Source organism: Onychostoma macrolepis, chromosome 08 (assembly GCF_012432095.1).
Source record: "Onychostoma macrolepis isolate SWU-2019 chromosome 08, ASM1243209v1, whole genome shotgun sequence".
Lineage (NCBI taxonomy): Eukaryota > Metazoa > Chordata > Actinopteri > Cypriniformes > Cyprinidae > Onychostoma > Onychostoma macrolepis.
In genome coordinates this window covers 933,418-959,088 of record NC_081162.1, presented here as the reverse complement: position 1 = coordinate 959,088, position 25,671 = coordinate 933,418, and the positions used below count along the sequence as shown (strand labels likewise).

The following is a 25,671-nucleotide window of genomic DNA, read 5'->3' as shown; positions in this document are numbered from 1 at the left end:
TAAATATTCAATGTGTGTATACATACACAAAAATTAAAAACTATATACAAAATTAAAAACACTCAGTGATTTGGTGTCTGCTGTCATGAGTGTATGCAGGATTTGTTCACATGCTAATTCTACACTAACAAAACATCTAATTGTGTGCATGATCCTGCAAACATCTAAAGCATACAACTAAACAGTCAGCCTACAGAAAGTGCTAAGCAATGTTGCTGTCAACAAATCTCACTTAACCATAACACATCATGATGATAGAATACAAATCAAGACAGACAAAAGCATTCTACAGACCTGTCATGAATTAAACACTAGAACATACTGTTTAAGCTTAATAATTTAATGAAAATGATAAATTTTTTCAGGTGTGCATCAATTTTTAATCTTTAAAAGGTCATTAATTTCTAACATATTAACTAGAAACCAAAGAACTAAAGGATACCTTACTAAAGCTATTAAATAAACTGGCCAACTTATTGAATGAAAATATCAGTATTTTGATTTATGAAGGATTTACCCCTGGATCTGCACAAAATGAATGAATGAGGCATTCATATAGAGCTTTGATAGTGTATTGCTGTACACACAAAGCCCTTTACAATCACGAGGGGATCTCTCCTCAACCACCACCAGTGTGCAGCATCCACTTGGATAATGTGACAGCAGCCACAGTACAACGGCACCAGTGCACTCACCAGCTACAGGTGGTGAGGAGAGAGAGAGAGAGATAGAGCCAATTCAATGAATGGGGCATTATTAGGAGTCTATGATTGACAAGGGCCAGTCGAGAGAATTTGGCCAAGACACAACAGAGTTGTGCCTCTTCTTTCTCTTAAACCGAAAAATACAAAATTATGTTGAAAGACCTGTCTTGGCAAGTATACTCGAGAAAGAAAGAAAAAAAAACAACTAACTGTCAGTTAGGCTATGTCTTAAGTGAACGTAAACAGTTGAGAAAGAAATCGGATGTGCGTTGTTACAGTATATTGGATGTATTAGGACACCTACAAACTTGAAAAACTTAAACACTGTTTAATTTGTATCTTTGTTCTATTTATTTATTTGTGCCATTCACACAATTTCAAACAGGGCTCATGGGTACAGCCTGCACTGGGGCCCCGCAAACCCTAGCTACGGCCCTGCTCCAACTCCCCTTGTGTTTGCCAATATCCTGAAAAAAAACAACAAAAAAAACAAAAACAAAAGATAGCTGTCTATTATATCCAGTGACTGTGGAATATTTGTGTGTGTGATGCAACTTACCTTCATCCACAGACTATTCTACCTTACCTGCTCTGTTGTTCCTTATATATTCACCTAGAGTACTGATTGTCACAATAAACCATCCTATGTTGTTTCACCATATTATCGGAGTCTGTTTTCCCTGACCTTATCCCGGAGTTAAGAATTAATTCTGGTTATTCATAATCTGACATGTCACACATACATTCATAAACTCTGGGTTGCTGTTCTTATTTGCATATTTGCAGTATCAACAGTCATGACTCATGACTAGATATACACAAAATCACATTTGGTTTCCGACTCTTGAAAATCTGTAATATTTAAGATATTTTGGATGAAAACCGGGAGGCTTGTGACTGTCCCATTGACTGCCAAGTAAATACCACTGTCAAGGCCCAGAAAAGTATGAAAGACATCCTACAGTATGTCCTGTGCAATTGTTTTGATAGAGGGAAACAAGATATATGTCTAGTTATAACATTATTTCAGGTCATGACAACTCTTGGGATGCATTATACATTTTTTAATTAATGTAAATCGAATGTGCATAGGTTTGGTCTTGGCGGACTAGATCTGCTACACTGCTGCTGCAGAGCAAGTAGACTTGCTTCTGCTAAATGCTTAGATCATAAAATTAAAAAGAAACATGCTGCTGCTGCTGGAGAGAGGAAGATCCCCGTAGCAGATCTAGACAGGCGATGCTGTGAAGGCGGTGGGCTAAAAAGCATGCAGACATAGCATTCATTGAATATGTCCCGGTTATATAGGTAAACAGTAATGAGTATGTGATTCCGATTGGCTGGGAACGTTGACTTGAATGAACCAATTAGAACACAAGTAGAGTTTCATGGCAGAACTGTACTTTTTTTTTTCTTCAGACATCTCTCTTTAAATTAAAAAAGTGTCCGCTGAATGCATTTGGTTTTTGACCACTGAAAATGTGTACAATTTAACAATTTACTCCTGGAGCCACATTGAAAATTAAGAACTTAAAGGGTTACTCCACCCCAAAATGAAAATTTTGTCATTAATCACTTAGCCCCATGTCGTTTTGTTCGTCTTCGGAACACAATTTAAGATATTTTGGATGAAAACTGGGAGGCTTGTGACTGTCAAGGCCCAGAAAAGTATGAAAGACATCGGCAAAATAGTCCATCTGCCATCAGTGGTTCAACCGTAACGTTATGAAGCTACAAGAATACTTTTTATATGCAAAGAAAACAAAAATAATGACTTTATTCAACAATTTGTCTCCTCTGCGTCAGCGTAGCGCCATATTGGAGACAGGCACGGCGCCAGAGTTTTTTCTCTACCGGGGCTAAAGGGGGGCTAGACCAATATGTGGGGGTGCTAAGAAAATAATCCATATTCCTAAACAAAATCGTTTTTTAAAAAATAAAAGCAGCTATGGTACACACCACATTTAACAGAAGTAGGGAAGTAGGGGTGCTGAGGGTGCTGCAGCACCCCCTGGCCCAAGAAAAAAAATGGGGGCTGGGGGTGCAGTGTTAAAAATAAATAAATGAACATTTTGTAACAGAAAATGAATAAAACTCATTTTATTAATTTGTATATTCATTAAAATTAATAGAAAAATCAAGCCTAAGCCTACAAGACAATAAGCAACAGTAAAACATGAATTAAGTTGAATCAAATTGATTGTGAAAGTCGTCTCAACTTAAACTGACTTAGGAAGTCGTTTGTTGACATGATTTTTTAATCATATTATTACCTGTAACATGTTTGTGCCGTACCCAAATCAAGAATTAATGACCATTTCTACAGCCATTACAAAGATACAGAGATCGAGAGTGTACCTCAGCAGCAACCAATCTCACATTCTCGCATCTGCAGCGCTTATTTTGATCAATAATGTTAGATCTTTCCTATTCTTGGAACAACATTAATGCTTAAGGTTGATTCAGGATTACTCTTAATGAAAAAAAAATAAAAATCCCACACATAACATCAGCAATAGCCTACTACAATGACAAAGTAGCTTATATTAAACATAAAAAAATGTTATTAACAATATGAATAAGGGAAATACTACCCACATTATAACACAAACAAATAAACGGTCTTTGGATTTCCCCTTTCTTTAAAACGATCGTAAGTTTGTGGTTCATAAAACACATCATAGTATAATGGCAAATTCGTATAGGCCCATATTAAACATCTAACTTTTATTAGCAAAATGAATAAGATGGACATATAGCCTACTTGTGTTGTAAGGTCTTTTACCTCTTTTAAAACAAATGCGTAGTTTGTGGTTTAGGGGTGTCCCCGACTAAGGATTTTCATAGTCGAATCGGAATTTTCGAATCATGCCGATAGTCGACTGATAGTCGAATCATATATTTGGGGGCGGGGCAAAATACATTACCAAGAGTCAAGTCAGACATTCGACAGTCATAAACACACAGGGAAAATGTGTAACGGACGCCTCGCAGATACAAACGGGGTGAATAATGTTTTATGTTTTGGTTAAAAGATAGTTATCATTAAACGTCAGCGAAACCCTTAAGAATTCACAAATTTCTTTCTTTTTTTTTTTTAACCAATAGTGCTCTCATTATAATGTTATGTAGGCTATATGAGTTATAACGTTTTGCATTTCTGTTTTGAGCTGCGCGCGCAGAAGATGAATGAAGCATATGATAGCCGGTTTTCAATCAAAGGGATTTAACTCATCTATCTCACATAGAATACGCTTTGTTATTTATATAGCATAACGTTAATATTACGACTTATAGGCTGTCTGCACAAAATACCCCGAATGCACATGAACGCATCTGCGCAGCTCTGAATGAACTCCTTTTGTGGACGTGTTCTTCACGCAATAACATGCAGAAACACAACTAAACACTAAAAAAATCACAGCGTTTTATTATAATAGAGTTCTCATTATAATGGTATGTATATGACAGTGCCAGTCATAGTTATTAATATTCTGCATTGTTGTTCTGCTCGCACCGCGTGCTGAAGAGATAATCACCGTATAGTACTACAATGAAGCGCTTTACTGTAGTGTAACAGCCAAATGCATCATATACGAGATAAATAATATACACGATATAAATAAACCGACTAAAACGTTTTCAAATCACTTGTTGTACCCTACCTGATCGGAAAAAAAATGAAGTCTTCCACTCTGCCTGTGTCAATTTCAGTCTTGTTAAAGATTTAAATCCCTGCCGCCAAAATGGTCCTCTGTCGGTGACGGATTAGAAAGCGAAACTTTAATCTACAGGGGAAATTGGATTTATTCACGCACGTTAATATTTATTTAAAGCTTCTTTCTTTTAAGATTCTTATTTACAGCATTATCATAATAGGCTGTATATTAACTTATTGGGAGAAACCCGGTAGTTCGATGTGAAATCAGACACTGAGCACCCCTGTATAGCCAAAATGGCATGATCATAACACCCCGCGAATATTCGACTGTGAGATTGGGAGTCGAATCAGGCTCCTCGAATCGAAGCATCGAATCGTCGACTATTCGGGGACACCCCTATTGTGGTTCATTGTTTTATTTATTTACATTTTTTAATGAAAACACAGCAACAAAAGATGAACTCGCTTATATTAAACAAATAAATTAAACTTTTATTAACAAAAGTTGTGCTTTTGGATCATAGTGTCTCACATTATTTCACAATTCAGGCGCAAGGAGAACTGATCGTGCGCTGTCTGAGAGAACTAGGAAAGCGCGGGCGCGCGGCCGATGTAGTGCATCAGTTGTGTCAAGTGTGATTCCGCCTATCCCGGCTTCACTTACTGCAAGTTAATCGATAACGAATTGTGGATTGGATGGTAATTTTGTTCTACAACTAGCTTGGTTGCCTTTGATTAGGCTGTTCTCGTGGGACACTAAAAATAGACCTGAAATACTGGACTGTCCCGGGAAAAACGGGACATCTTGTCACCTTATTGGGGGCTAAACCGGGGCTATTCAAAATTCTGATGGGGCTATAGCCCCCCCTAGCCCCGGTGTAGCACCGTCACTGATTATCCGCTGTAGCGCCGTCACTGAATATCCGCTGAACGCAAACTGGCACACCACACAGAAGCTTTTATGGGTTTGGAACTACATGGGGGTAAGTGATTAATGATAAAATTTTCATTTTGGGGTGGAGTAACCCTTTAAGGATATTAAGATATCTTTAATGCCTCTTGAATTACAGGCATGCAAACCTCAAGGGAAAAAAATTATCAACAAGAAGTGCTTTTTCCTATTTTTGAACTGTAACCATTGGCATATAATGCAAAAATAATTGCTAAAGTCAACAGATTTTACTAATAGACCTACCAATCTATGTGTAAAAAATAACATGATGCTGCCGTCTTTCTGAAGTCATTTTTAGCCCCCTGTAATTTGGCTCTCAATCTCAGGTGACAATTGTCATTTTGAACCCTTTCTACAAAACAGACGATTACTTAGTAAATATACATCCATTACATTTAATATTCTGGCTTTCTCCTTCGTTTATGTATTTCTTTTAACAGAAAAAATAAATAAAAAATGTAAACCGGGGGGCCTCTGGTTTGGGTTGAGTTGAAATGACACACACACACACAGACACAAAAACTAAGACATGATAAATAAAGTATGATTATTCATAAGCTATAAAATAATAATTCATACACTATTGTTTTAACTTGAATAAACTGAAAAGAGCAATTTTAGACAAATGTATGTTCTGTTTTTCACTATACACACATGTGGAGATCAGGTCATTCTTTCACTGTTCATTAATCAGCTGAGGAAATGTTTACAGAGCTGCATGAGGAAGAATGAGTAAGCCTAACCTTTATTAGCGCAGGCCATCCATTTCAGGTTATCAGCAAAGGCAGACTCTCGACCAATCAGGTAAGGGAACACACGCACCTGCAGACAGGAGAGCTTAGGTTAGCTGTCAGTCATGTTTAATCGCTCAAGATACAGCTAATGTACAATCCCTCAACAGCAGATAAGACACAGCACCCTGACTGCATCTAATTAGTTTACTCTTTAATTGTTTAGCTTCAAAAAAAAGTTTGGCCAACCAAACAAGTAAAGTTATTTTGTGATACAAATAAAAAAAACTGAAAACTATGATGATAATGAATATAATCAGAAGTCAAATGTACAGTGCACATTGCATTAGAAATGTTTGAATATGTTCTGTTGGTAAACACCATTCAAGAATAAAGCATATAACTAAGACCCTGCAGTCATTAGTCACATGAAAAACGTTACAGATCTAGGAGTCACGTGACGTGCTCATGAACCTAGTCGCACTTGAGTAGAGTTTTATTCATTAAAAATACTTTCCCTGATGGCATACAATCTGAAACAGCAGGAGTTGTCTCCATTGGCTTCTCCGATTAAGAAGAAATCCAAGCAACGACTGCGAGTGATATGGTGGATAAGATGGTGAACACTGTTACACACTTTGAGGACATTCTAAGAACCGAGTTTTGGGGGCGATGCGGAACGAGTTTGCTTCTCACATGTCAGTTGTTCAGTCGCTATGCTCTAAACTTGATCTTCTTACAGGGGAGATAAGAGCACAAAAGAAAGTTGTCGCAGATCACAATGGTCGAGTAGCCGCCCTCGAGCAACAGGCTGTGGACTTACAGGATCGCAATAGGCGCAGCAATCTGCGTCTGGTCGGATTGCCTGAAGGTTCCGAAAAGGACGACCCGATGGGATTTTTGAAAAGATCGCTACGTGGCTCCCTTCTCTGGCGGGCAAAGAGATTGAAGTGGAGCGAGCGCATCGTGTGTACACAAGGCTCTCCTCAGATCGCGCTAAACCACGGGTTTTCATCTTTAAACTTTTACGGTACACGGACAGCGAGATCATTCTGCGGGCTGCCAGACTTCATGCCCCAGTGAAAACATCCGACGGAGCAACGCTGTCGTTCTTTCCAGATTTTTCTCCGGTCACCGCAAAAAGAAGAAGTGCATTTGTGCCAGTTAGGAAGGAAATGAGAGGAGCTGGCATCCAGAATTTTCTTCTTTATCCTGCAACGCTGAAAGTCATTCTCAATCAAGGTGAACCTAAAATGATATACTTCCCAGAAGAAGCAAGAGTTTTTTTTCAGATCCCATTCATCCACCAACTCTCAGTGAGCTGCAGCTGGACATTTGCTGTCTAATCGGAGAATGGTTTGGTGACTGTGTCTTTCACTGTTCACTTTAATATTCACTTCTTAATTCATAGTTACTAGAAGTTCCCCTTCAGGAACTTGAACTGTGTCGGAAAACGATAGGCAAACGCCTTCAGCGATACCAAGATCTGAATCATATGTGCAATGTCCAATCGATGGGCGAGACGTCAGAGGCGGGTGACGTCATGACCAGGAAGCTTAAAAGCATGTGAGGTGCAGCCGGCGTTATCTTTCTGTCATTCAGCAAAGCTCTCTGTGTGTGTCAGTCACGATCTATGTTCTGTGAGTCTTATTTATTGTTGTCTGTTCAGTTACACAAGCATTCAAGTCAAGTCAAGTCAAGTCACCTTTATTTATATAGCGTTTTTAACAATACAGATTGTGTCAAAGCACTTAACAGTATCACATTGGAGGATAGAGTATCAGTAATGTATAATGATAAGATTAAACACTCAATTTTCAGTTAAAGGCATTTCATTATTGAATTCAGAGATGTCATTGTCTAGCTCAGTTTAGTTTAAATAGTATCTGTGCAATCAAATTGACGATAATCACTAGGAATTAAGTGTCCCCAAATGAGCAAGCCAGAGGCGACAGCGGCAAGGAACCAAAACTCCCTCTGTGACAAAATGGAGAAAAAATAAAACCTTGGGAGAAACCAGGCTCAGTCGGGGGGCCAGTTCTCCTCTGGCCAGACGAAACCCGCAGTTCAATTCCAACCGCAGCAATATCAGATTGTGTAAAGGGCTTATCTGATTCCCGTGGTCTTGTCCAGATGGAGCATTTTAATTTATAATTTAATGTATTTGTTATATTTGTGTTTTATTCATTATTTGAAGTTTTTCATTTATATGATTTATTCATTTGCTATAATTGTAATGTATAGTTTAATGCATTTATTGTTTCTCAGTCTATTTTTATAATATATATATATATATATATATATATATATATATATATATATTAGTGCTGTCAATCGATTAAAAATTTAATCGCGTTAATCACAGTCGTGGACTGTGATTAATCATGATTAATCACAAATTTAAAATACTAGGTTTTACCTGTAAATGTGTTGAAAAAGATGCATGAAACTAGTTTAAGGAAGCAGAACCTTTCACACTTCCGCCAGGTATGAGACATAATCCTTATTCTTTTATCATTATTCTTTTGTTTTTATTCAGCCATCTTCAGCCTTTATACTAGCAATAAAACTTTTACCAAGCCACATCGCTTCAATCCCAGTATACATTTACCCAACTATTATCAAAAGTATTTCTAAATAAATACAACAAAACATTTCTTGCGACCTTACATGAAGTATTATGACAAAATGCATTATGAAGAAGAATTGGACCTGTTCTGCAGCTGCATTAGAGCTAATATTAGCATCATGCTACATAAGACAATTTATGAGATTAATAGTACACTTTTACTCAGAACTCACTTCAAACCACCATCGAGTGTTTGTAATAACTTCCTTTTGCGATCACATGTTGAATTTGGTCATTTACTGTTGTTAAAATATGTTATTTATAGCCTTTTATATCAGACCATATCCTATCGGAATCATGTGTTTATTATCTTATATAATCTATAGTGGCTATTTCTGCTGCTCTGGCTGAAACTCACGTTGTTTGTGATGTTACAACCTCCTCTCTGTTATTAAGTTGCCAGGGATACATTCCAAGTATAATACACATTAGTAAAAGGATCTTTTAGCCCAAAAAAACGCAACCCACGGCTCTGTAATTTTTCCTGCGACTGTATTTTCAAAATAGCCCACTTGTGCCGTTACCCTGGCAACACTGGTGCTGTACCCTCATCACACAATGATAAACAACCTTCCGCGCTGCGATGATGGGAAGAAGTTGGGGTCAAACCGTATCAAGCGATTAATTTGCGTTAAAAAAATATTAACGCGTAAAAGTTTTTTATTAAATCGTATGCGTTAACGTTGACACCCCTAATATATATATATATATATATATATTTATATACATATATATATTTTTTTATATAATGCTATTTATTATTATAAAGCATTCAGCATAAAGCTCCAGCATGTCGAAATAAAGTGCTAAGACAAACAAGGGCGAAAGCAGATCGCGTTATAGACTGTGTGTTCCTCCCTGCCCACGCTACACCACGATACACACAGTTTGTGAGTGGTCTGCTTGGGAGCGAAGCACGCAGAGTCGGCTCTCGAAGAACTATTTTGCGTATTTTGCGTACGCTTCGCTCCTGGAATGCTCTCTTTAGGGCTTTTCACACTTGAAATTGTTAACCCTGGGTCATCCTAAACCCCGGATAAGCAGAATCCTGGGTTATCTGTAATCACGTTTCACACTGCTCATACTATGCCTGGGGTTAACTGTTAAAACTGTCTCTGATTGGACGAACAGCAGGCAACCTGTTTACACGGCTTTTCCCGCGTCTTGCCAGTTATTAAAAACGTCGCCGCTTATGTCTTTAGATCAGCGAAGATTGAGGAACAGCTGATCAGCTGTACAGGCAGGGATAGCCATTTTTAAATACATTTAGTAGCAGAGCTACTGCAAGCGATTTATACTAGAAATCCATTTATCCTTTGCTGAAACTACAGCGCTTTGGAAAGAAGGAGAAAGCGGCGCGCATTTTGTTGGATGTAAGTACAATGACAATAAACAATCTGAATCTGAATCATCTCACGTGGCACATCAACTGCCTGGAGATGCTGGCCATGTTTCGAGCACTCAAACACTTTCTTCCAGACCTAAGAGATCGCCATGTGTTGGTGCACACCAACAACACAGCGGTGGTCTTTTATATCAACCACTAGGGAGGTCTGCGTTCACGCCCCTTATACAAGCTGGCGCACCAGATCCTTGTGTGGGCCCAGGACAAGCTCCTCTCGCTGAGAGCTGTTCATATTCCTGGGCATCTCAATATGGGAGCAGACATGCTGTTGAGGCAGGGGCCAAGGCCCGGGGAATGGATGAGGTGGTGAAGCAGATATGGAGTGTTTTTGGCCAGGCTCAGGTGGATTTGTTTTTGACTCGTCAGACATGGCACTGTCCCCTCTGGTTCTCACTGACTCATCCAGCTCCACTGGGGCTGGATGCTATGGTACAGACTTGGCCGGGGCTTCGTCTGTATGCCTTTCCCCGATCGCTCTGCTCCCAGGAGTTCTAGAGAGAGTGCGCCGGGACGGGGACTGATTTCTCTCCTAGACAGCTCTCCATGGGAGATTCCCATCAGAAGGGATCTCCTCTCACAGGCGGAGGGCATGATCCTTCACCCCCGCCCGGATTTGTGGAAGCTGTGGGTGTGGCCCCTGAGGGTTGAGACCATCCTCCAATCTAGAGCTCCCTCAACGAGGAAACTGTACGCCCTGAAGTGGAGACTCTTCACTTCATAGGGCGGAGACCGCCTGGTACTTTCATTGTGCATACAGTATCGCTTACTGATTATGATGTTATTTTATTTATGTTTTAGTTGCATTTCTTCTCTCTCTCTCCTTTTTTTTTATTTAATTTTTTTATTATTATATTTTTTTTTAAATAGAGATACTACCTAGTCAATATGTGACTATGGGGCCAATGTTGGTTCTTCAGTAATGTGCAGGTTTACTGAAGGTTAATATTAATGGCCTAAATGACCCTCATATACGTACATGTTTTCTGGATTTTTTTCGAAGAAGAAGGATTGATATACACTGTGTGCAGAATTATTAGGCAAGTTGATATTCTGGTCATATTTTTTTTTCCAAGAACATTTTACCAATTCCAAACCACATCAATCTTAGTAACTAGTATCAATTTTGTATTTAATCATTTATAAGTGATATATAATTGCCCATGAAAGCTGAAAGTTAAAAACTCCTTATTTCAGGTGTGCAGAATTATTAGGCAGGTTTTCTTTTACAGATAAAATGAGCCAAAAATGAGATTGAACTCAAGAATAAAAGTAAAACAATTATTAAATGCCCATGAGAAGGATGCAATACTAATGCAATAATAGAATTAGCAAAGTTAAGGCATGACCACTGGGCAGCGAAATGCAGCACGGTCAGAAAAAACAGGTGGAGAAGAAAAGACACGTTAACTGCAAAAGAATTACGAATTAAGGTGAAGAATTAGGTGAGAAACCATCAGGAACCATTTAGTCTCCAGCACCATCATTTTACAGAACTGCAACCTTCCTGGAGTTTCCAGAAGTGGAATGTGTCAGGTTCTCAGAGACTTTGCTTGGGTAAAAAAATATTTGAAATGACTCTCACTTAATAAGAATAACATGCTGAAGTGTTGTGAAATACACAAAGACTGATTTTTTTATAGGCTGTACAGTGGTACAAGAGGATGTGATGCTGGTCCTTCAAGAGTCATTCTCAATTTATCTGTCCATAAAGCCTATACAAAATCAGTCTTCATGTATTTCACAACACTTCAGCATGTTATTCTTATTAAGTGAGGGCCATTTTAAATAATAATAATACTACTTTTTTACCCAAGCAAAGTCTCTGAGAACCTGACACCTTGTAATTCTGGAGACTCCAGGAAGGTTGCAATTCTGGAAAATGATGGTGCTGGAGACTAAATGGTTCCTGATGGTTTCTCACCTAATTCTTCACCTTAATTCTTAATTATTTTGCAGTTAACATGTGTCTTTTCCTCTCCACCTGTTTTTTCTGACCTTGCTGACCCAATGAGCATTTCGCTGCCCAATGGTCATGCCATAACTTTGCTAATTCTATTATTGCATTAGTATTGCATCCTTCTCATGGGCATTTAATAATTTTTTTAACTTTTATTCTTGAGTTCAATCTCTTTTTTGGCTCATTTTATCTGTAAAGTAAAACCTGTCTAATAATTCTGCACACCTGAAATAAGAAGTTTCTGACTATCAGCCTTCATGGACAATTATATATCACTTATAAATTATTAAATACAAAACCAATAGTAGTTGGAAAAAAAATATGACCAGAATATCAACTTGCCTAATAATTCTGCACACAGTGTAGTGTTAGTTCGAGAATCCCATTTGAAAGAGGAGGATATACACAGGTGTAATGGTGGGTTTTATGAAGTGGTATCTCACTCATCTTGGGATACTAAAACCAAGGGTGTCCTAATATTGGTGCGGAAGACTTTAAATATGGCTATTTTAGATAAAGGTTGTGATACAGACGGTAGAATAACACATATAAAAACAATAGTAGAGAATAGGAATATTGTATTTCTTTCAGTTTATGCCACTTGTACTCCTGACCCTACTTTTTCTCTGTTTTGTCAACCTATCTCTTGAAATTTTCGGATTTTGAAATTGTATTGGGTGCAGATACGAATTCTGTAATGTTGCATATCCTAGACAGATCTGGACCATAGGAATCACACTCTCAAGCTTTAGTTATTTCTTTTCTGTCATCTTCTCCTAAGTGTAATCTCTGTTCGCAAGGATCTTTAGTCACGTTTTCAAATTGTTTCTTTGAGAGTGCCCCTCTCTCTCACCTTTTTTTCCCCTCACCTTTTGGTCTCAGCTCTCACAGGACCCGTTATATTTGTTGGGTACTGAGACATGTTTGATTCCGCACCATTTTCTCATGAATGACTTTTGGGACTTCACCTTGTCCGTTCAACAAAGATGTTTACTGTTAGCTGCATAGCAGCAGAAAAATTGCTAGTCAACCATTGGAATCCTCCTCATACAATGGACAGACGAACCTGGATGGTGTATTTGTTGGACATTATCTCAATGGAACTCGCAACTTCTCGTATATATGGATCTAATGTGGAAACTGTAAATTTATGGCATTCAGCTTTTAATGTAGTGTCATCTTTTCTAAAATCCTTGTAAAAATGATTTTATTGTGGGTTGGGGTGGGTTCTAAATTTGCACAGTTGCGTTTTGTTTTTTACTACTGTTTCTAGAAGAAAATGTATTAAAAAGTTGTTAACAAAAAAAAAAAAAACATTACACATCTGATCCATAACAGAACCAATCGGAATCACTGAGCATATATTATTGAATGAATGCTGCTCCCACATTCTCTGTGCCTCATTATATGCTGCCATTGAGATAAAACACACGCACACACAGACACATACAGGAATACTGATGTGAAGAGAGAGGTGCTGTATGACATACCGGAGGTCACATTAGAAGTACTGCGGTTGTCCCTTAATAGTGGAGAACACAGGGTGTACACCAATTTTAATTTCTTGTTTTCTGCCATGTATTTCTTTAACCAACTAATATACTGTATGTGTTAATTATAAAATGATTCTCTTCCCATAGCAAAGTTCTGAGATTGTGGCCACAAATTAGAATTTCATTCCCACTGTTTGTTAATTTGTTCCCATGTTAAAGCATTTTTAACATGTGAAATACTCAAAAGCTATCAGACTCAAATTGTGCCTAAATCTGAGATGATGTTTAAGAAGAGACCTTAAAGAATGAGAAAAACGATTAATGAATTGGAAAGAGGCAGGTCATCCACCACAAGAACCCTGAGAAACAAAACTGTGGCCCTGTCCCAAATGGCACACTTGATGTTCACCTACAGTCTTGCTGGCTGTGCTGCAACACACCCATGTCTGTTAAGTCCACAAGACTGTAAAGTGTGCCATTTGTGTTTCCCATTTGTGACCATGGACCACAAAACCAGTCATAAGGGTCAATTTTTCTAAATTAAGATTCATACATCATCTGAAAGCTGAATAAACAAGCTTTCCATTGATGTATGGTTTGTTAGGACAATTGGACAATTTGACAATATTTGGCCGAGATACAACTATCTGAAAATCTGGAATCTGAGGGTGCAAAACAAATCTAAATATTGAGAAAATCGCCTTTAAAGTTGTCCAAATGAAGTTCTTAGCAATGCATATTATGCATATTATTTACAGTAGGAAATTTACAAAATATCTTCATGGAACATGATCTTTACTTAATGTCCAAATGATTTTTGGCATAAAAGAAAAATCTGTAATTTTGTCCCATATAATGCATTGTTGGCTATTGCTACAAATATACCCGAGCTACTTATGACTGCTTTTGTGCTCCAGGGTCACATTTGTCATTTTAGGCTCCACAGCAGACTTGTATCCAACAGTCAAAATGGCATTACATCATGTAAATGTGGACTCTGAGGAAGACTGCAAGGGTTGTACATTGACTCCTTTGGTTCAGCAGTTAGGGACTCATGATAGCTAGTGAGTGCTTGAATTAATAATCCCTATGGATAATTTTCAAATAATTGACATTTGGGTTCTTAAATCTTGTCTGCCTCAAACAGACCCACTTTAGGGTATCAAACCTCAAAGCTTTAAAATATTTTCAATGGTTTACCAATAACTCAACAGACAATTAAGATCTAAGGTATAAAGGTATCATTGCATGGCAAATTATATTAATGAAGGTATTACAGTAGTTTAATGTAAACTGCAAATAACTAGCAATATGACCAATAAGTGTGAAACATTAACAAGCAGTAGATTTTCAGAAGATTCAGACCACCCAGGAAGACATTAGACATGCTGAGCGAGGGAAGCATTAATGCTGCTATACATGTGGGGAACAATAAAAGCGTGATTGGGAGAGATGCACAAAAAAACACCATATTGGCTCACACTGGGGTGCTTTGTTACCAAGCAAAATTCAGTATGCGTTTAAACTCTGCCTCATGTGTCCTGCCATCAGCCCCATTACTGTTCTTGTCTGCCAAAAGAGCTCACAGAATACTGACCTGAGAAACATTTATTTATTCCTCACAGTATTCCTGCAGTCGTTTTCTGTTGTTTATTTAGTTTATTTAGTGATTCATCAATTTGGTTCTTTCGGTTACACTTTACTTGAAGGGGTGTGCATAAGTCTGACATGACACCTTCATAATCAGGAATAGGAAGGGTTTTTATGCATGTTTATGACAACTGTCATAAAGTGTCATTCGCTCAGTTAATGCAAAGATGACATTGTTTGAGATGTATTTGTTTTGGGCTAGGGTTAGGGGTAAGGGTACGGGTAGGGTTAGGTCAAATGTTATCTTTGCATTAAAAATGACATAACTGAGCGAATGACATTTAATGACAGTTGTCATAAACATGCATAAAACCTTCTTCATATTCATGACGTGTCATGTCATGATTATGAAGGTGTCATGTCAGTCTTATGCACACCCCTTCAAGTAAAGTGTTACCGTTCTTTCTCTACGTCAGGCAGGTTAACAAAATGGTTTGAATCAGTTTCTGATTTAGTCTGAATCATGAGAAACTATTAAAACACAAAAAACATCTACAAATACCTCTACAACATGGTAATATATATATTTATTTTTTTAAAAAGTACATATCAAAGTACCTTGGTATTATTTCATACCACCACTGCGCCATAGTACTGCCACATTATGCCACACTTTTGAATGGTTGTAACGATAGAATCAGAATTAGCTTAATTCGCTAAGTGTGCGCAGACACAAAAGGAATTTTTGTGTTTTTTTAAGGTGCTGTTGGTACATACATGTATACAGGTGCTGGTCATATAATTAGAATATCATCAAAAAGTTGATTTATTTCACTAATTCCATTCAAAAAGTGAAACTTGTATATTATATTCATTCATTACACACAGACTGATATATTTCAAATGTTTATTTCTTCTTCTAATTAGAGCTTACAGCTCATGAAAGTCAAAAATCAGTATCTCAAAATATTAGAATATTTACATTCGAGTTTGAATAAATGACCATCCCTACAGCATAAATTCTGGGTATCTCTTGTTCTTTGAAACCACAATAATGGGGAAGACTGCTGACTTGGCAATGATCCAGAAGATGAACATTGACACCCTCCACAAAGAGGGTAAGTCACAGAAGGTCATTACTGAAAGGTGTGGCTGTTTACAGAGTGCTGTATCAAAGCATATTAAATGCAAAGTTGGCTGGAAGGAAGAATTTGGGTAGGAAAAGGTGCACAAGAAACAGGGATGACCGCAAGCTTGAGAATACAGTCAAGCAAAGCCGATTCCTGCTGGAAAATGAAATCAGCATCTCCATAAAGCTTGTCAACAGAAGGAAGCATGAAGTGCTCTAAAATTTCCTGGTAGATGGTAGAATTAGTGAAATAAATCAACTTTTGATGATATTCTAATTATATGACCAGCACCTGTACATACATACATATCTGACACGAGAACAGAAAACATTAAATAAGTAAGACTTTACAGTAACTAATAATAATGTGTACATTATTTACTCTTTATACAGCTGTATAAATAAATATATTTATGTATTTACTAGGGGTGGCACGGTACACAGATGTCAAGGTTGATGCACGTACCTCGGTTCGGGGTCACGGTTTGATACGATTCGGTACAACAGGGGGAAATCTACTATGCTCAGTTTCTTTTCATTTATTTCGAACAGACAGTAGTGCAAATTAAATGTTTTCCATCTAGATGTGAAAATAATAAATATTATTACATGTTATATATATAAAATCTGTTTTGTTTTCATTGTGAATGTACACAAATAAAAGCAGACCTTTAAACAGTGATTATTAATAAGGATAGATAATACGGATATAGTATAAGGAAACAGTTGAAGTGATCGCGCCAGAGCGCGCACACACACACACACACAAAACACATCAGTTCCAGCATTGCTAACTTGACAGCGCAGTTGGTACTTTATAAAAATAATATACAGTGAACCAAACATCAGCGCACCCGCCTCTGTGTCACCGTTGGAACGCGACTGAAGTACAAAGGCTATGATTTACATAATAAATAATAGTTTAGCATTCAGAAACGTTACATCGCAAATATGGAAATATTATGGAGTATTTGGATTTGTGCCGAATAAGAGAGGTAGGATACACGAGCACAAAGCACCATTTCACAAACAGTTGAGTGCGCAAGCCTTTAAAGTATACTCCCTTGTCAGTCTATGTGAGAGACGCGTTCAGAATCAGCACATGGTCACTGTCTAGGGGGCTTTGTTTTCAAGTGCGCAACTCATGGCATTCACTGTTCTTCTGCTGGCGGTTATCAAACAGCGCTGCATTACTGCAGGCGCCCCCTTCTGGATTGGGGGTGAATTGCCTCATGCACCGAACCGAGACCACCGTACCGTGACGGTTCAGGTACGAATACATGTACTGTGCCACCCCTAGTATTTACATAGTACTTGAATTACAGAACACAGGTAATAATTCCTGTCTGTTGTGCTGCTGAGAGGTTTGCGATTGTAGCTCCGTGTAGCTTCGCTTTTTATTGAATCTCTACCTTACTTTCACTCCCTGTTGTTTAAAGTGATAATATATAACTTAATTCCCACCATATTTCTGGTGTTATCTTTCAAACTAATCTAACTAATTTGATCATTCGCTTTTAAAACCGCGAGTGCAGCGCTGTTCCATTCGCGTTTCTATTCGCCTATTATTGTTTTCTTTTCCTTTTCTCTCGCTCCATTTTCATTTCTCTCTCGCTCCGTTTTTCACGAATTCATCAAACAACAGTGGTAAGTGGTAAGTTAAGTTGGAATCATTCATCAATCACGGTGAGTAATGGCTTCTTCTCCTGCTATTGTTGTTTGCACTGTTTGCCACATGTACAGTTTATCTGTCTCTGTCAGCAGCGAGGGATTAACATGTGATAAATGCAGGGAAATAGTTAGGCTGACAGAGAAGGTTTTAGAACTAGAGACACGCATCCAAACTTTAGTTGAGGACAGTAAGAATGTGAGGGCTGTAGATACTGCTTTGGATGCGACTAGCTCAGGGAGTCCTGTACATTGTTCGGTTCCGGTTGAGCCCGTGCAGCAGGGCAACTGGATGACTGTGAGGCGACCTAGTCGCGGTCAAAACACCACTCTTCCGTTTCGATCAAAACATCAAACAGGTTCTCCCCACTCGGTGATGCACTCACTGAGAAACCTGATGAAAGTGCTCTAGTTATTGGCGATTCTATTGTACGAAACGTGAAAATAGAGACACCAGCCACCATAGTCCATTGTTTACCGGGAGCCGGAGCCAAAGTAAAAGTAACAATTTAATTGATGTTCAACAAATAAAAAACAGATATAATACAGATAAACACATGATAACGCTTGGCTTATTGAATACTAGATCCCTTTCTACAAAAGCACTTTTTGTAAATAATATGATCACTGACCATGAACTAGATGTGCTTTGTTTGACAGAAACCTGGCTAAAACCAAATGATTACATTACTTTAAACGTGTCTACACCCCAAGATTACTGTTACAAACATGAATCGCGTCCAAAAGGTATAGGGGGAGGTGTTGCTACAATTTATAACAATATTTTCAGTATTTCTCAGAGGTCGGGTTTCAAGTATAATTCGTTCGAAGTAATAGTGCTTCATATAACATTATCCAAAGAAACAAGTGTTTCCCCCGTGATGTTTGTACTGGCTACGGTATACAGGCCACCAGGGCACCATACAGACTTTATTAAAGAATTTGCTGATTTTCTATCGGAGTTAGTGCTGGCTGCAGATAAAGTCCTAATTGTTGGTGATTTTAATATCCATGTTGATAATGAAAAAGATTTGTTGGGATCAGCATTTATAGACATTCTAAACTCTATTGGTGTTAAACAACACGTGTCAGGACCTACTCATTGTCGAAATCATACTCTAGATTTAATACTGTCACATGGAATTGATGTCAGTGGCATTGAAATTTTGCAGCAGAGCGATGATATCTCAGATCATTATCTAGTCTCCTGTATATTCCATATAGCTAAAGCTGTAAAGCCAACTCCTTGTTACAAATATGGTAGAACCATACTTCTACCACAAAAGACTGCTTTATGAATAATCTTCCTGATTTATCTCAGTTCCTCAGCATATCCAATAGCTCAGAACAACTTGATGATGTAACTGAAACTGGGGAACTCTCTCTTTTCTAGCACTTTAGATACGGTTGCTCCTTTACACTTAAGGAAGATTAAGGATAAGAGTCCAACACTGTGGTATAATGAGCACACTCGCGCCCTAAAGAGAGCAGCCCGGAAAATGGAGTGCAGCTGGAGGAAAACAAAACTAGAGGTATTTCGTTTAGCTTGGCGGGAAAGTACCCTATCCTACAGAAAAGCATTAAAAACTGCTAGATCTGATTACTTTTTGTCTCTTCTAGAAGAAAACAAACATAACCCCCGGTATTTATTCAATACAGTGACTAAATTAACGAAAAATAAAGCATCAACAGGTGTTGGCATTTCCCAACAGCACAGCAGTAATGACTTTATGAACTACTTTACTTCCAAGATCGATACTATCAGAGATAAAATTGTAACCATGCAGCCGTCAGCTACAGTATCGCATCAGATAGCATCTCTATAGATCCCCTGAGGAACAATTCCGCTCATTCTCTACTGTAGGAGAGGAAGAATTGTATAAACTTTTTAAATCATCTAAACCAACAACATGTATGTTAGACCCTATTCCATCTAAACTACTAAAAGAGCTGCTTCTAGAAGTCATAGATCCTCTTTTGGCTATTATTAATTCATCATTGTCATTAGGATATGTCCTTGACTCCTTGACATTAGGATAACTTGACCCCAAAGATCTAGTTAATTACAGACTGATCTCAAATCTCCCTTTTCTGTCAAAGATACTAGAAAAGGTAGTATCCTCACAATTATATTCCTTCTTAGAGAAAAATGGTATCTGTGAGGAATTCCAGTCAGGATTTAGACCGCGTCATAGTACTGAGGCTGCTCTCATTAGAGTTACAAATTACCTGCTTCTATCATCTGATCGTGGTTGTATCTCTTTATTAGTTCTACTGGATCTTAGCGCTGCGTTCGACACAATCAACCACAACATTCTTTTGAATAGACTAGAAAACTTTGTTGGCATTAGTGGAAGTGCCTTAGCATGGTTCAAATCATACTTATCTGACCGCCATCAGTTCGTAGCAGTGAATGAAGAGGTATCATATCGATCACAAGTGCAGTATGGAGTACCTCAAGGCTCAGTACTAGGGCCATTACTTTTCGCGCTTTACATGTTACCCTTGGGAGATATTATCAGGAGACATGGCGTTAGCTTTCACTGTTATGCTGATGATACTCAGCTCTATATTTCTTCGCGGCCCGGTGAAACACACCAAATTAAGAAACTAACGGAATGCATAGTCGATATAAAAAACTGGATGACGAGTAATTTCTTAGTGCTAAATTCTGAAAAAACAGAGGTGTTAATTATCGGACCTAAAAACCCCACATGTAATAACAGTGTTCCATCTAACACTTGACGGCTGCTCTGTCAATTCTTTTTCATCAGTTAGGAACCTAGGTGTGCTGTTTGATAGCAATCTTTCATTTGAAAGCCATGTTTCTAGCATCTGTAAAACTGCTTTTTTCCATCTCAAAAACATATCTAAATTGCTACCTATGCTCTCAACATCAAATGCAGAAATACTAATTCATGCGTTTATGACCTCAAGGTTAGACTATTGTAATGCTTTATTGGGTGGTTGTTCTGCACGCTTGGTCAACAAACTACAGTTGGTCCAAAATGCAGCAGCTGGAGTCCTTACTAGAACCAGGAAGTATGACCATATTAGCCCGGGTCTGTCAACACTGCACTGGCTCCCTATCAAACATTGGATAGATTTTAAAATCTTTTTAATTACTTATAAAGCCCTGAACGGCTTAGCTCCTCAGTACTTGAGTGAGCTCTTATCATATTATAGTCCTCCACGTCCTCTGCGTTCTCAAAATTCTGGCCGTTTGATAATACCTAGAATATCAAAATCGACTGCAGGCGGCAGATCCTTTTCCTATTTAGCGGCCAAACTCTGGAACAATCTACCTAACACTGTTCGGGAGGCAGACACACTCTGTCAGTTTAAATCTAGATTAAAGACACATCTCTTTATCCTGGCGTAAACATAACACACTAATACGCTTCTATTATTAAAATCCGTTAAAGGATTGTTAGGCTGCATTAATTAGATCAACCGAACCGGGAACACTCCCCATAACACACGATGTACTCGTTACATCATAAGAAGAATGACATCTACGCTAATATTTGTCTGTTTCGTTCTTATTCTGTTTTTCAGTCCGTATCCGATCAGATGGTGGATCAGCACCAAGAGATGATGTCTACAGCCCTGATCATCAGCGGAGTTCTAATAAACAAACAAATATATATTATAAAAATACACAGAGAAACAATAAATGCATTAAACTATACATTACAATTATAGCAAATGAATAAATCATATAAATGAAAAACTTCAAATAATGAATAAAACACAAATATAACAAATACATTAAATTATAAATTAAAATGCTCGATCGGGACAAGACTACGGGAATCAGATAAGCCCTTTACACAATCTGACATGGCTGTGGCTGGAATTGAACTGCGGGTTTCGTCTGGCCAGAGGAGAACTGGCTCCCCGACTGAGCCTGGTTTCTCCCAAAGTTTTTTTCTCCATTCTGTCACAGAGGGAGTTTTGGTTCCTTGCTGCTGTCGCCTCTGGCTTGCTCAGTTGGGGACACTTAATTTCTAGCAATTATCGTCGATTTGGTTGCACAGATACTATTTAAACTAAACTGAGATAGACAATGACATCTCTGAATTCAATAATGAAATGCCTTTAACTGAAAATTGAGAAAATTGAGTGTTTAATCTTATCATTATACATTACTGACACTCTATCTTCCAATTTGATACTGTTAAGTGCTTTGACACAATCTGTATTGTTAAAAGCGCTATATAAATAAAGGTGACTTGACTTGACTGTTTAAGCTGGAGATGGCATGGGGAAAAACAGTTTTTTTTCTTGCCTTGTTTTTCCCCTACGGGGTAGTTTTGGTTTGTTTTGTTTATTTTTATTATTAATAAAAGCCCAATCTCCTGCACCGAGTCCTCGCCTCATCCCTTCACCCCAACCCTGACAATATCTTCATGGAACATGATCTTTACTTAATATACTAATGATTTTTGGCATAAAAGAAAAATCGATAATTTTGACCCATACAATGTATTTTTGGCTATTGCTACAAATATACCCCAGCGACTTAAGACTGGTTTTGTGGTCCAAGGTCACATATGAATTATAAACATTTATAATTTATATACTATAAATATAATAAATAAGTAGCAGCAAAAGTCAAGCAATTTTGTCTCTAAAATTCTTTGACTGTAAACTGTTTTAATTTGGAGCGAGAGATATGGGGGAGTGACTTCATTGCATCAGATATGTCACTATGCTTACAGCTGATTGGTCCAGTTTGGAGAATAGAAACCAGAATAAAACCTGCTCCGGAGCAGGTTAGCTGTGTAGCGTAAGTTACAATGGTGATGAAACCCACTCAAAACCAACCCACCTTCATGAGCCTGAAAACTCAAGAGTTTGCTCAAACTAAACGTGAACTTACCTGGGTAAAAACCGAAACTGGCTTTGTGCAACTGGCCTCTGTTGTCTCAGAAGGAATTAAAATGTGTTTTATTCATTTATTTTTACTCTTTTAAAATTATTTAGAGTTTGACATCCCAAATTTTTTTTTCATCCCATCCTTCCCTATTCAGGTAGTGTATTAGTGTATTAGTATTAACTCATATTTGGAGTGTCTCCTGAACTGAATATTATTATTTTAATATATCTCTAGCCACTCTCTTACTCATCAGTAAAAACTGATTGGGAAAAAAAAATAGGAACAGCAATCTCTGATAAAATCTGGCATTCTTTGTGTGAGAAAATGTATAAAAACTCCCGCATGATCCCGCAAACTGGGAATACAGAAACTCTTCTCACCTTTCTATCAGGCCAGTTGTACTGGGCAAAGACAGCGTCATATGTTTCCACAGCTCCATCCGTCACCAACATGATGGCTTGACTGCACACACTGCCTCGGCCCGTCTCATTAAACTGAACACACATACATATTACTTAATAAGAGGTTACAATAAATTAGTTCATGGCAACATGGCAATTAGCAGTAATAGCTAATGCAATACACTTAATTTGTTCAGATTTTTCACACAGTGTTCTAACTTTGTAGTGGTGTCTGAATGAAATGTATAAAATTGCATCCTTATATTTGTTCACTCATTCATATCCACAATGATTTCGTGTACATTGGATGTACACTTGCCTGATATTGTTTTGGTCTGTTTTTTTTTTGTTTTGGGTCATGTCTTTTGTCTATTCAGTTTCAGTTTCCTGTATATTTGTAGTCTAGTTGTAGTTTTTCTGTTGATTACCCTAACATTGATTCAAGGTATGTCTTGCTTGCTCATTTGTGTCAGTCATTATATACCCCTGTGTTTTCTGTGTTGTTATTGAGTCTTGTCCATTGACTTGGACGAGGAGCTGTGTCACATAAAAGAATGGTCTAATTTCCTGATGTTGTACAGTGCAAACCTGCAAAACCTGACCATTGTTGAAATGAGAGTGGTAAAGCTTATCTGGTCATCAAACACTTTGCTGATCAACCTCCACTGCATCAGAAGACACTGCACATACGTTTTCATTTCTCTAGCTTGTTTATTGGTGTAGCATTTTAATAAATAAAGCATAGTACATTATACATAGTGGCATTGTACATTATGGATATTGTTGGCTCTTGCTCGCCTATTTTCTAATTGTTTGGATAAAAGCATTGCTTCATTGCACAAGCAAATTGTTTATTTTTATTGTTATTATTAGTAGTAGTAGTAGTAGTACTATGTGTAACATAGTAACACGTAAAATTTTTTTTACATGAGCAATTACATCTGTGATGAATGGGGTGGTGCTAAGAGCCGTTGAAGCGGAGCGAGGAGTAACGATTTTGCTTGTGTCTGTTCAGTAACTAGAGAGAAACTGCAAATTTAAATCTGCTTCTGATTTTTATTTTTTGGTCAGTGTTTAAAAGTTAATTAGCATATAGACTACCTTAAAGCTGGTAGATATGGACAAAAACCTGCAAAACTCTAATTGATTTAATGAGGTCTTTATAGCAAACATTTGGCCTTGACAAATGACAAAATGTCAGCAGACATACAAAAATTGTCATGCAGAGAGGGTTCTCTTTCTAACACTCGTTCGGTATCTCACTATGGGAACGCCTCGGGCGTGACTGATCGCGGAAGCACCAATAACGCCACGTCTGCCAACTATGGCAGACCAATCGCTGCAGCGATCAGGGAGTCCCGCCTCCCTGTATATAAACCGCAGCTACCTGCCGTTTCGTCATTCTCGCTCTCTTCCCTGTGAAGACTTCGGAAGCTGGCTCAGCAGACTTAGGGAATCATTGCTCAACAGTTTACTGACGGAGCCACAACGTCCCAAACGCAAGATTCCTAACGTTTGTTGAGCTTCACTTAGAGTGGGGTAACTATCGCGTTACGGCGAGTTTTCTGCTCTAAGTTTTATACTTATTTTCCAAGTTTTGGGGGCACTCACCACGCACCAAAACAGAGAAGGGAAAGAACAGCTCTCTATTGTAGCACAGCTCCATACTAGTTAGCACGTTGTGGTGGGCTTACCGTACGAAGAGAGTGTAGGCCCCATGGCCACTACGAAACAACCGGAGAGCCCTGGAGGAAAAGGTAATCCTCCCCATCCGTGTGCTTGCGGAATGTGGATTTCTGCGAAGGATTCACACGGCCTCTGCATCTCCTGTTTGGGCGCAAAACATGCTCAGGCGACTCTGTCAAACCCTGAGGGCTGTCCTCACTGCTCAAAGTTCTCGGTTAAGACCCGAGAGCAGAGAGTCCGCGTGGCAGTAACTGGTAAGTCGGACCCATGCCTCTCTGCTCAACCCAGAGAGGAACCGATGGACTGTCCGCAGGCCAGCAGCTCGTGGAGAGAGATGATGGAGAGGGTGTCGCCAGTCCTTCCCCCGCTGTTCGATCCGTTAGCGGGAGAGGAAGATGACGAGGACGAAGTATTGTCAGCCATCTTCGAAGACGAGGATGACGAGGATGAAGATGCTATTCTTCCCCCGAATCAGTCGCGTCCGCCGAGTGCACAGGAGGCGAGTTCACCCTCCCCCGTACAGACGGACACAGACTGTCGATCGACTGGCCATCCCAACCGGCAGGTCCGGGGGCTGAAAGAGATCTGTATGATGGAAAGAGACTTCCGTCACGTCTCCCTCCATCAAGGCAGTTTATTCCAGCCGTCCCGGCTTGTGTGGCAGAAATGAAGAGCTTTTGGGACAAGCCTTTTTCCCACCGAGTGCCTGTTAAGGGCTTCTCGAGGCTAGATGTTCAGGGTATGGAGGATATGGGGATGGCGGACCCTCCCCCTATCGCATCA

General features: G+C 38.6%; 1 protein-coding gene across 1 annotated transcript in view; it reads right to left on the bottom strand.

Annotated features, from left to right (window-relative positions):
• cacna2d3a (calcium channel, voltage-dependent, alpha 2/delta subunit 3a) overlaps positions 1 to 25,671 on the bottom strand; it is a 248,553-nt gene that overhangs the window by 119,878 nt on the left and 103,004 nt on the right. Inside the window, exons 11-12 of the mRNA XM_058785501.1 lie at positions 23,182 to 23,295; positions 6,061 to 6,139 (exon numbers count right to left, since the gene is read on the bottom strand). Of these exons, the coding sequence (XP_058641484.1) occupies positions 6,061 to 6,139; positions 23,182 to 23,295 (193 nt within the window). The remainder of the gene's footprint in view (positions 1 to 6,060; positions 6,140 to 23,181; positions 23,296 to 25,671) is intronic.